The sequence below is a fragment of the Mastigoproctus giganteus genome, chromosome 6 (genome assembly GCF_048544385.1).
Source record: "Mastigoproctus giganteus isolate SK-2022 chromosome 6, ASM4854438v1, whole genome shotgun sequence".
NCBI classification, from domain to species: domain Eukaryota; kingdom Metazoa; phylum Arthropoda; class Arachnida; order Uropygi; family Thelyphonidae; genus Mastigoproctus; species Mastigoproctus giganteus.
In genome coordinates this window covers 93,427,618-93,440,615 of record NC_143580.1, presented here as the reverse complement: position 1 = coordinate 93,440,615, position 12,998 = coordinate 93,427,618, and the positions used below count along the sequence as shown (strand labels likewise).

The following is a 12,998-nucleotide window of genomic DNA, read 5'->3' as shown; positions in this document are numbered from 1 at the left end:
AATCAATCAGGAAAATAGCAGGATGGCTCATTAACATCACAAAAGCCATATGGGGAATTAAATCCTCCACACTAAGCCTATACTACTCCTGCTTGTACATTCCCATTGTCTGCTATGGAGCCGGGGCCTGGGGTTACAGAGCACTGAACTCGGCTTGCAAAAAATACTTATTGCAGTCACAAAGAGTCTTTCTCCTGGCAACCTGCAGAGCATGCAGGACAATTTCTACTGAGGCCCTCCAGGTACTGTGCGGGAGACCACCCGTATACTTTGATGTAATCTACCACTACCTGGCACACAACCAACGGCTAGGCATACAGGCTACGCTGGGAGGAATTGCCAACGACACCAACCAAAGTATAAAAGAAAACAAAGCAAGAATTTATAGGGACATAGGCACAAAATGGCAGGATATCTGGCAAACAACAACTAAGGGAAGAGACACCTTCACCTTCTTCCCACAAATATATCTGCGAGACAAATCCAGGAACTGGTGGACACCAAGCATGCATACTACTTTTCTAATCACAGGACATGGTAGTCTCAACTCCAAACTCCACAAATTAGGCCTAACTCTCTCCCCCCTTTGTCAATGCGGCGAAGAAGAAACAGTGAAACACCTCATACTTGACTGTTACCTCTACACAGATCTGAGACATCCCCTGCTATTGGGGACTAACGTAACTAACGCTGGAGAATTCCCACAACTGATAGCTGGGGCAGAATCGCTCAAACTTCTTTCAGCTTTTGCAGGAAAATTATTCAGGCGAAGGGCGGCCCTCCAGCAGGAAGCACAGAGAGACAGTAGGTAAATGGGAAAATGAAAAGAAGGAATGAAGTGGAAGGGACTCAACAGAACAAGAAAATAGGAAGTAACGCAGAACGGAAGCACAATTATACTGAACTGAATAAGAAGCAAAAGTAAGGACTCAAGAACAAGACATCCCACAGCTTAGGAGCAGCGGAGCACACATAACTGTGATGTAGCTTCCTTGAAATTAGTGACTAACACTGAACATGCCCTAAAGAACTGGGTCGATGTCATAGGCCACATAGTGTCTTCAGTATGTGCGTTTTTTTTTTTTTTTTTTTTTTATTATTATTTATTAGTGAGGACCCTACCTTCATAGGACAGGACCGAGATCTACGAGAAGCTGAGCAATCGAGAATTTCACTTGGTTATAGCCCTACAGGACTGGGTCGAAGCCACTGGCAATAATCATGTTTCCCGTTAACTACCCTGCCACACTGGCTTGTCCGTCCTTCTACTCGCAAAACACACAATGAACTCATCTCCACACACTCTAGGACAGGATTGAGTCCTGCAAGAATGTGTGTCTTGAATGCGGTGCTTCCCCTCAAGATGAAATTAAAACCTGTAGGACGAGCAAAGATAACTGTGAACTGTATAGCTATGATAATTATAAGATATTCTTAACTACCTTAGAACTGTTAAGTTGCTGTTGCGGTAGCGCTGTGGTTAAGGACACTGGTTGTGTCTTCGGCCGTAGTGTTGTTGCGACAGTGGCTGTTTTGCCAAGTATTTATATTGTCAACTGTAAAATTGTAGTAATTACTAACTTAGAAGTGTTCACTTTTGTTCAGGTTTGCTGTGGCTCCGGGGGTGCCGCGGTTGTGGTGCACTGGTTTGTGTCTGTCGCCGCGGCTCCGTCGTGGCTGCCGCAGGTGCATGGAATTGATTGTTACGCCGTGCCCTCTTCTGGCAGGATGGGCCCCTACAAGGGCCAATATTTGGTATAGATCATTGGACAACCTAAACATTGAACATGCTAAACTCACTAGAAACACCCACTACTTTACTGCTCCCCTTAACTAAATCTAAATTCATCCACACGCTATGTTTTAATCTCCTGACGAAACTTAACTTATTTTAAATTATTACCATATTGTATGTAAAACACACTAGAAACATTCACTCCATTAATTGATCCCCACTCAACTAAACCAACTCTATCCACACTTGATGATTTACTCTTTTATTGCTATATTTATCTCTATTTTAATATTATTGTATAAACATATAGAGGTTCAAGAACCTCCTTTTGTGAAAACCAGACTCCCTGGAGCGCCTCCACGTGGCTAGGGACGGGAGTCAGGACGCAAGATATATCTGTTCTTGCCTCCTGGCTGCAAAGTCTCCAGGTGCCGGCATACAACACTCAACAAAACAAACACTCAAACAAAAACCTCCCCATACACACACTCGCCGGCTTAAAAAAACCTACAAGAATCATTGCGGCAATAGGGGAAACCCTGGAGGCTGCAGTAAACAAAAATACTTTGAATACTTTGTAGAAAGGGCATGCAGCAGAAACAGTACGTCTATGAGACAGCGAGTGGAGAGACTGTTAGAGATGAATCATTAATTAACCTAACTGCCTTCTTCTGAATGGAATCTAGAAGCCTGAGAGAGGTTTGGTGGCACCGCCACAGATATGGGAACAGTATTCCATGGTAGAGCGGATTTGCGATTTGTACAGAGTGAACAGCTGTTTGAACTCCGAGAGCGAAAGAGAAAACCAAGTTTTTCAGATGCAGAGCAAGTAATATTTACAATATGCTTGTGCCAAAAGAGATACATCAACTTGCCTAGAAATCGAAGTGTCACCAAAGATAAGCATAGGAGGAGAAGAATCCTTTTTACGAGATATAAGAGAGGACTGAGTTTTATAAGGATTGAAATCAACCAAGTTGTCTTTGCCACTGGAGAATTACATGGACATCGGCATTTAAGGAATTGGTAGCGGATATTCGAAAAGTTGAAGCTGATTGAGCAGAGCAAGGTTTCTCAAAATGGAAAGTGGAATGTAATGTGCTATCATCGGAAAAACTATGGATAGGATTTCCAGTCAATGGAATAAGGTCATTAATATACAAGAGGAAAAGAGTGGGGAAAAGAACTTAACATTGGGGGTCACCAGCAGTAGTGGAGAAGTTAGAAGACAGAGACCCATCTACCAGCACCCTCAGTGAGCGATAAAAGATACTGGATAACTAATTACAAAAAACAGTTGGCAAACCATAAGATGGAAGCTTGCCTAGAAGACCTTTATGCCAAACACGATCGAAAGCCTTTGAGATGTCAAAAGCAACTGCTTGTGTTTCACCGAAATTTTCTATTGAATTTTTTGTCCATAAATGGGTAACATAAGCCAGAATCCATACTAGCGATCATTGATCACATGTAAGGTTTCTAGGTGGTTTAAGAGTTGGCGGTTAATTGATTTCTCCATTACTTCAAAAAGAGTAGAAGTAATTGTAATGGGACGATAACTGGACGGGAGGGTTTTGTCAACCTTTTTAGGAACTGGTTGGATATGAGCAAATCCTAGCAGAAGGAAAAACACCTTTGGAATAAGAAAGCGAAAAAGGCAGCAAAGAAAAGGAGTAATTTCAGGAGCGCAGGTTTTAAGAAGGTATTTACCAATTCCTCATCGAGTGATACTATGGCACTACTATACCTTAAATGGAAGCATCCTAGCAATTTGTCATGCACAATCAGATTTCACGCGGCCGCATAATTGCCTCTACTGAGTAGAGGCAAATCAACTTTTTACAGTCCGAAATCGTTGTCAAAGAAGTCGAAAAGGAAGACCGGAGTTGAACTAAAATTTCGGTAAGTTCACTGGAACTATTTCTATGTCAAAGAATATAGCAGAATGAATGTCGGTGATGATGCAAATGGAAAAGAAAGCAGTAAGTTGGGTTGAATGTATACGGCGAACCCTATGTTTAATCCTTCTGAATCGTCAGCAAATATGTCCCGTAATTTTATTTGAAATTGTCAATGTTATATATCATTGGTTACAAAGTGTGGCACTTGTTATTTTCACGAAGCACTTTTTAACGAAATATGGACAAACCAACCCACCAATCCAGATATAAAGCTTTTTTATTTATTGGTATTTCATTTCTTTGATTTATTATTACTGTTGTAGTAGAGTTTTAGGAGCATAAGCGAACTAAGGCCATATTACTCCGTTTATACTATCTGTAAATTGCGTATGTTCTCTGGTCGATTTTGTTTGCTGGATGAAAAACTCGAGTTTCCGGGAGAAAAACCTTTTCTCTTGCCTGTGAACAGTTAACTCAGTCACGTTGTGAGAAAGGCCTATAAAAATTCCTTACTCATCGATAGAACTCAAACTCAGGTCTTTTCCACCCGGTGTGGGGAGTTGGTGCGATCGCCGTCCTCCCCATACCGGAAGAAAAAGACCTCAGTTCGAATCCCGTCAATTTTCTAATCGACCTCAGAACACACGAAATTTACAGACACTATACACAGAGCGGCACTGCCTTAGTCGCCGATGTTCCTAAAACCCAATAACAACAGGAACCCAGTGTGAGCAGAACGGTGAATCTAACCAACTCTACTACCCACGACGGCTTAGCGACTGGAACGAAATTATTAAACAGAACGTGATACCAAAGGCAGTTCTATCCAGTCTAAAACAAGTTACACTGTTTAGTTTGACTGTCCATGTCTCTCGCACTCAAAGTTCAGAATTAAGGTCAAAATACGTTAGAGTCATCCCTCTTCAGGAGATAATGGTGTCAAAATGTAATTGTAAATGGTTATGCAATACATGAAGGTATGAGTACAACTTTTTAAGTGTAAGGTGATGTAACGTTGTCTAGATTAACCTACGAATAGATCTGTTTAGTTTGCTTAAATGCCTGATCTGGTCAACGTTCAACATCAGACCAGGTACAACTTTATAAATCACTTAAGTTACGTAGTTTACACTCTAGTTATTTTAGGGAAAGGATTACTGAAAATCAAGAACTGATCCGAATTTTACATTTCAGAAAGCCTGAAAAGCGGATCTTTCTGGCTGCAGCTCACTGCCACACAAGAGAAAGTTCTCTTGGTCCCAAGGGCAGAAAGGCATTGTAATAGCATACAGTAGAAGACATGACTTCGCTGAGATTTCAGAGGACACAAGGACTTTAGCGCTATGATTCCAACATAACTCCCTCGTTGGTAGGATCGCCGTCACTCCACACCGGGTATAAGAGACCTGAATTCGAGTCCAGTCGATGACGTGAGGAATTTTTATGGGTCATTTTCACAAAGCGGCAGAGTCAGTCGATCTCAGGCCACAGTAGCATGGTTTTTTCAACCGGAAACTCGAGTGTTTTCGTCTAGAAAACAGAAAATCGACCACAGAACAAACGAAATTTACACCCAATATACACGGTGCAATACGGCCTTAGTGTGCAATACGGCCTTTTAGGAGCATCTGTGATTAGTCACAGATGCTCCTAAAACCCTACTACAACAACATCTAGCGTAACGTTATTTTATGCGGCTTTCAACACAAAAATTCTGTTCAAAAAGATGAATTCGATTAATCATCGCCTCTTCATGTGTTGACTCACTCTGCTATCACATAAAAAGATAATCTTGACTTTCTTCACACCTTATCAGAACCCTTGAGGCAGCCAGAAATCTAGTGGAGTTGAGCTTCCAACTCCGAGCTTTTCCTCAACTTCAATTATTCCTCCCGTTTCAATTCTTTAGAACAATTTCTCTTCATATACAATGATTAACAAATCCGAATGCAGCCATGCTGCCTGTAAAGTGTTCCACAGTGTCGTAACAGATGACGGTTGCGTCCAATAAGCCTCACTTCCTGTTAAAAAACATCCTAGAGGCGTTCAACTTTATTGAATAAGAAATTGAATAAATTTGGAGGCCAATCAAGGTGGATTATATTTTGACTGTATTTCTCGAACCACTCGTGCACAGTGCACATGACACAGCGCATTATCGTCTTGGAAGATCTCGTTTCTGTAGTTGTAGTTGGGTTTTCTAGAAGCATCAGCGACTAAGGCCATATTGCTCTTTTCTACTGTCTGTAAACTGCGTGTTCTGAGGTCGATTTTCTGTTTTGCTGGGCGAAAAACTCGATTTTCTGGGAGAAAAAACCATGCTACCATCACGGGAAACCGTCTCAGAACGGATCTTGATCCTCCGTTTACTCATCACCATTAAAATGATAGCGGATGAAATAATACGCCAAGTTTTTGGCAAATGCATAATTGGAAAATCCTCCCGAAACCTTTAAGAGTCCTCCCTTCTTTATAGTCCACAGCGTAGAGGCTCAAGAAGGGCGACGGATTCCTGCCAATAGATGCTCCAAAACGTACAATAGATGGATGTTGACTACAAGAAATTCATTGAGGGCAAAGTCTAAAGAAGACGCATCAACAGGGAGCAGCTCTAGTCTTCAGCCGAGTGATTGTCATAGTTTTTTCTTGATCAGTATGTTGCGTCGCTATTGTGGTAAAAAAAAAAATAATAACTGTTTTCACGTGTTTACAACTTACTTTTTTTTTAATTTTTTTTTCCTATTTCAGTTCCTTCTATGTTAAACCCCTAGCATTTTTGCTGTTATAGGTAATTGCATCAGCATGCATGCATGTAGAAATTTAACTGATTGCAATAAAGTTATTATACATATAACTGAGCCACGTTGTGAAAAAGACCCATAAAAATTCCTCCTGTCATCGGCGGGATTCGAACTCAGGTTTTTTCCACCTAGTTTAGGGGGGGACAGCAATTCTATCAACTGTGCTATCCACGTGGCCACCGTTTCTGTCTAGGAAAAATGCAACAAGGCAGGGTACATTCTTTTTCTACATGCAACATACATATAATCTCCTAAGAGTTGCCGGGAGACCTCACTAGTGAAACGGTGATCCATACGCACCTGGGGTTCTTGTTCTTGCCAGCAAAACATGCCCATATTAGGCAACCACGCCCACCTGCCTGGATAGTGGGCACCATGCACGATGGATCCATAGACTCATATTGCTTGAGTCTCAAACATAATGCGAGCTATGCTGCAGCGTAGTCTATTACGGATGGGGATGGTTATAATTCAGCGATCAATCATTCAGCTGAAATTAATCTTCAGAAATTTAATATCTACTACTCGTTTTGTCTCCTTCATCCCTGCCAATCTACTTTAACTACCACTTTGTGCTTTAAATAAAGAAAGAAGAAACTGCTCTAACTTATATTTGATGCATTGGTGACCGTCGCTGACTTTTTCGGTTATGAAACATCTGTTCAAATTTGCTCAAAATTTTCTCTCTCTCTCTCTCTCTCTCTCTCTCTCTCTCTCTCTCTCTCTCTCTCTCTCTCTCTCTCTATTACAATATAATCCTTGTATCACCTTCAATAGATTTAACCATAATTCTACAATAAATGACAAGAGTTTTATCTGAAGTATTCACCGAGATTTAAAAAAAAAAAAAAAAAAAAAAAAAAAAAAAAACATTAATACTATGCAGGCAGTTATTACGGTTAACTTTTCATATGTATTTAGTTTTATTCGGAAAGTCTTTTGAAAACAGAGAATAGCTGATGATTTTTGTAAAAAAATTAAGATTACTTGCTGCCATAACATAAATGACATAAACAATAGCAAGCAAAGAATTACTTTTCCATGCTCATTAGTATACCCATAAATAACAGTTGCTGAATAAACCCGTAAACTAAATTAACTTTAATCACTACCATAAAGTTTATGTTCTGAATAAATTTTGATTTAAGGCTTGGCCATAAATGATTAATTCGTTGCCACTAAAGACGGGATCAGATATTGAATTAAATAATTTTGACATAGCTGATATGGTGGTCTTCAACTTGAGTGATACCACTCATTTAACAGCGCTTTATGAAGTTTTGAAACTCTTAATATCAATAGATATCCACCGATTAGTAGGAACGGATTTGTAATTACCGACGCTGCAGCCTAATTTGTACTGTGTTTTTAAGAAGTCTGCAAAATTCCATTGAAAACCAGTTAATTTTGTAAATAATTATGATTTCAGAAATAAGCTAACTAGTTAGATAAATATTTTATATATTAATTTCCAATTTATTTTATAAATATTAAAGTAATGTATTTTAAATTTAATAATAACGATGGTATTACCAAATAGTTTTCCAAAACTGCAGAGATACACTTTATGTTCCTATTTTAAAAAAGCTCTGCAGTGAAAACAGACTGGAGTAAAAGTGTGCGCTATATTGAAAAATCGGAGACCACTGTCATTAACCCGGTATGAAAATCGATTCATTCTATCTTAAACAAGAGGCCAGATTTGAAACGTTATGCATCGTATAACTATCTCCTTTGTGGAAATAAATTATTTTTCTTCAACTAAGTAGCTTAGTGGTTTTTACAGAATTCAATAAAATGAAATGTCAAACCTGGACTACCTGGTGTCTCCCGATTGATCAAGGGCCAAATTGTTTCGCTTCCAAGAAAACGTTATAGGTCTGTCTCCAGAAGCCTGGCATTCTAGAACGTGCCTGTCACCTTTCTTGGTCATCTGTACGGTATATTTTGATTCAAAGTGGGGTGCGCCTGTTGAAAAATCGAATCAGCATTAAAGAATGAAACCGATAAAATCTAAAATCCGGAAATATTTTTAAATAAATAAAAGATGATAAATATCACGCATTAGTTCTAAGCATGGCAAATTCCTCTGTTAACTAATAAACATGGTGTATTAATGACTTCGAAAGACACTGTAACTCTATGTTTTCTAGGGCAAAAATAATAATAATAACAAATGAATGAACGCTTTAAAAACAATCTTTTCAAAACCATTCACTCATGTGTAAATTTATATATCAGGTGTTAATTACTCTTAAAACATATAAAATAATCGAGTAATCTTGGAGCAAATGAACTCCACCATGTGCGCCGATAACTGACTTCACAGCTTAATCCTGATTAGTGATAAGAGTTCGTTACACTAAATACCTTAATTATTTAAAAGTACGATTTCAGAATTCCTATAATCTCTTTGGGGAATAACTCAAGGTGGAAGATATATTTTATTTATACCCTAAAATATCCGATTACTTCGTGGCACGATTCTTTTAGCTCAGAAAAAAATGTGATTACAAGAACTGCACCGAGGAATTAAAATAAAAAATGAAATAAAATAAAAGAAAAGAAAGAAGGAACTTGCGAAATAGAATAAAAAGGGAAAAAAAACGGAAGCCGATATAATAAGTTTGGAAGTCATTCCTAGCCCTTGTATTGTTCTATTTACTTAAAAAGCAAGAATAAGAAATACAAGAGAAAGCCTTTATTCTGGTAAGTTGCCTGAAACCCCAGCGGTCTCCAATAGGATGAAACCTTTAGATTCTGGAATCATAAAAGGTGAAAAATAGACTGGTGAAGAAGAAAACACAGCATTTCTTTTGGAAATAATGACGTACGTGGAGCAGAAGTGAGTTGCACAAAAGCTTATATTGGCTGTCGCTATGCCAATGATTTTTACTGCATTGTAAAACATATCAACACGAAAATTTTCAACAATCGCTATGTTTCAGGGTTTTTTCTGTGCTTGGGTTAAATGCACACACATTTTGGTTAACATACGCACACACAAACGAAGCTAAGTGCGGAATGGCAAACCGACACTGAAATGGAATGCTCGATTCCACGCGTATGATGATGTAGTCTACTCATCCCTTACAAAACTTGTTTAAATAATCACATACATATTCATCACTTCAAAATGAAATTGACGTGTAAAACGCCGAGATATGTGAAGTAAACGAGAGGAATTATGCTCTAAGATAAACCTCCTCTTGAGAGAGAGAGAGAGAGAGAGAGAGAGAGAGAGAGAGAGAGAGAGAGAGAGAGCAGTCAACGGCTGCTAATGAATACTGCCACACAACACTATTCCATATGGCAGGCATGTAATTCAACAGTTACAGAACTATTTGGAATGAGAGTTTGAAACTTTACTACGTTGAAGTTCCACGTGAACGCCTTTTGTAGTGATGTGCCATTAGAGATGCGTTACGACAGTACATTAAAGGATGGTGAACGAGAAGAAGACAGACTAGTTACAAATGCCGATTACTCGGATTGGACCAATATCATGAATGGAATCTAATAAACCCTTTGTATGGCATGCTGTGCATGTGGGGAGATTTAAAGATTTGTGAATAAATTCGTTCAACCTAAGTAGATTAAAAATTATTTTCAAAATGATAACTAGACAAGAGCGGAGCCCTACCACGGATGAATTTCGAATTCATTTCTTCAGAGTGAAAAATAGGCGTCCTCCCTTTATACTCTGCGGCATACTAAAGTAATAGCTCGTTGTATGCAGTAGAGCTGGGCCGGGAATATTTTTCATCACATGAACTTTAAAATAAAAAAGATCTTGAGATCTGCCCATCGAATTTTTTCTAAAAGTGCATCTCTATATCAGATAAAATATATTGTTTTTAGAATTATAACTTTTATTATATAAAAAAATACAATAGTAGTTACAGAAATTGGGAAATAAACTTTAATTACAAAATTAGGCAAGTAAAAGGGGATTTATGATATTTATATTCTCCAGAAAATTATGTTTTACATTTTTATTTCTGTGCATCGCTATAGATCAAGCCCATTTGCGAAGCCTGCAGTGCCTATTTTGCACGCTGAAGAAGCTGGATCTAACGTGGCCTATGAAGTTTGAGTCTACTCACCCCTTAATTATTATTAATAATAATAATAATAATTATTAATATTATTAATAATTATTATTAATAATAATTAATCTGGATTTTTATTATTTTTTTATGAAAATCCCAAACATAAAGTTATTAGGACCTATAGTAATTCGTACGATGTGTGGATTGTAGGCAGAGAACACAGAAAACACTTGTTGATTAGACTTGAAGAACTTCTGTACATTGTAGTTTTCAGAAAAACACACGTGAAGGAAGGTTGTTCTAGAAAAAAAAAAAGAGAAAGGACAGGTAAGAAAGGGGATAAAACGGTTCTTTGAGTTTGGAGTTGGGCAGTGAATGGATGCTGACTAGTTGTCGCACGTGTTCGGACTGGTTTGAAAGGCAATGGATGAATTAGATGTCAATTCATAAAAACGGTGCCCATGGAAGTATCGAAAAAAAATCAAGCAGCAGAAGCAGAACATCTATGAATCAGAGCGGAAAGACTTTGTAACAGACAGATCATAAAAGAACCTGTCTGCCCTCTTTTGAACTGAGTCTAGAGCCCTGAGAGAGAGAGAGAGAGAGAGAGAGAGAGAGAGAGAGAGAGAGAGAGAGAGAGAGAGAGAGAGCGCTTTTGATCGCACTAATCCAGATGTGGAAACAATATTCTATGGGCAAATGTGATATTTGTGCAGAGTGAGTTGTTTAGAAGAAAAGTAACGCCGAGAGCGAAATATAAAATATACTTTTTAATGCAAAGGAAGCAATATTTTTGACGTTGTTGTGGGGTTTTAGAAGCATCAGGGCCTAAGGCCATATTGCTCCGAGTATACAGTCTGTAAATGGCTTGTGTTCTGTGGTCGACTTTCCGTTTACTCGACGAAAAACCCGAGTTTCCGGGAGCAAACACCATATTACCCTCATCTGAGATCGACTAACTCAGCCACGTTGTGAAAAAGGCCCATAACATTCCTCATGTCATCGATGGGACTCGAACACAATCTTTTCCAGCCGGTGTGGGTAGGACGGGATTCTACCAACTGTGCTAATCACGAGGACAATATTTCTGATGTGTTATGCCAAGAGGGAATAAAAGTCGGGGTAGTCAGTCACTAAGAGGGTTATGGAATTAAAGTTAGCTAAGTTTTCTTTGTCACGCTGAAGCTCGGCATTTAAGGACTTCGTGAAAGATATTGAACAAGGTGAAGCAGTATGTGTAAGGCAGTTTTTCTCAAACTGGAAGGCGGAATGCATTATGTATAATCAGCAAACCTATAAATAGGATTTCTAGTTAGTGAAGGAAGTGGGAGAACTGGGTTCATGCTTGTTTCCTGTTGTTTATGATTTTCATTGTCCACACTGAATAACAACCTGTTGGAAAGGGTCTCATTTTATGAAAGTAAGTGGGTTATAATGCACCAATTTTATTTCTATGCTTAACTGAAACTGAAATATGTTAAGTCCTTCCGTCATGAATAACGCAGTGTTCCGGAACTAAGGAACCAACTTGTCCAACTCTGGCAGTGTGTAGCAGTAGGCTGTGTTTCGCCAGATTTTGCAATGTATAGTGCAATAACAAAGAATAAATGCACGGATTTAATCAGATGAACATTTATGACCATGACTGCTAAAAGGAGGTACATTATAATCGACGCACAAGCTGGATGATTGGCTGTTTACACATATTAAAAGGACTAACTTGAAAATCAGTGGATTGCCTTGAGTTCCGGGTTTGTGCTAGTCATTAAGAATACCATATATCTCAAGATTGAATATTATCCAGATTATTCTTATTAGATATTTTGATATTTTTATTTTGCATAAAGGCTTCTCAGTCATCCTTGACACAAACTAAGTTTAAGAAATCTGTATCTAATCCTTTATAACGTAAATTCCGAAATCTGGTCAGCTGCACCACAATCCATATTCACGAAATTTTCTTGCCGCAAAATTTCAAACAATTAGTTGGCCTTATCGAAAACGTGATTTTCCATTCACAATCTCCAGAATAACTCTATAAAAGAGACTCAAGATTAACTGGAACTAATAATGAGAGAAGCTAACGTTACCTTTCTGGCATATCTCGTCTTTTAGATAATCAACGCGCGGATATCTGCAGATTATCACCCAGAGATAGAGCACGAAGTTGCCTGCTTTTAAGAATGAACCTCACAAAAATACACCAAACAGAGAGGACGTCTCCTAACTCAGAACTACACTGAAACTACTTCAGGATCGACTGCCCTCAGAACCTAAACAGTGAAGTCTATCGAGAAGAAACCTTCGGCTTGCTTATAAGCAGTTTGTCCGACGAAGGGCAATATGCAGTAACAAAAAAATTAATAACTAAATAGAACTCAAAATACCAGATAATCCACAACACCAGATATCAAGTTTTCGAGACTCCAAAGACCATTTCCATTTCTGCAGACGACCTTTTACTCAGTCCACGTAGGAAAAGGCTTAACTGCATCTTTGAAGAAATACA

General features: G+C 38.6%; 1 protein-coding gene across 2 annotated transcripts in view; it reads right to left on the bottom strand.

Moving 5' to 3' along the window:
- Positions 1 to 12,998, bottom strand: part of LOC150084464 (cell adhesion molecule Dscam1-like) — a 616,978-nt gene that overhangs the window by 174,573 nt on the left and 429,407 nt on the right. For both annotated transcript variants that reach the window (XM_090376089.1, XM_090376090.1), the window contains exon 12: positions 8,258 to 8,405. In XM_090376089.1, coding sequence (XP_090232215.1) covers positions 8,258 to 8,405 — 148 coding nt within the window. The remainder of the gene's footprint in view (positions 1 to 8,257; positions 8,406 to 12,998) is intronic.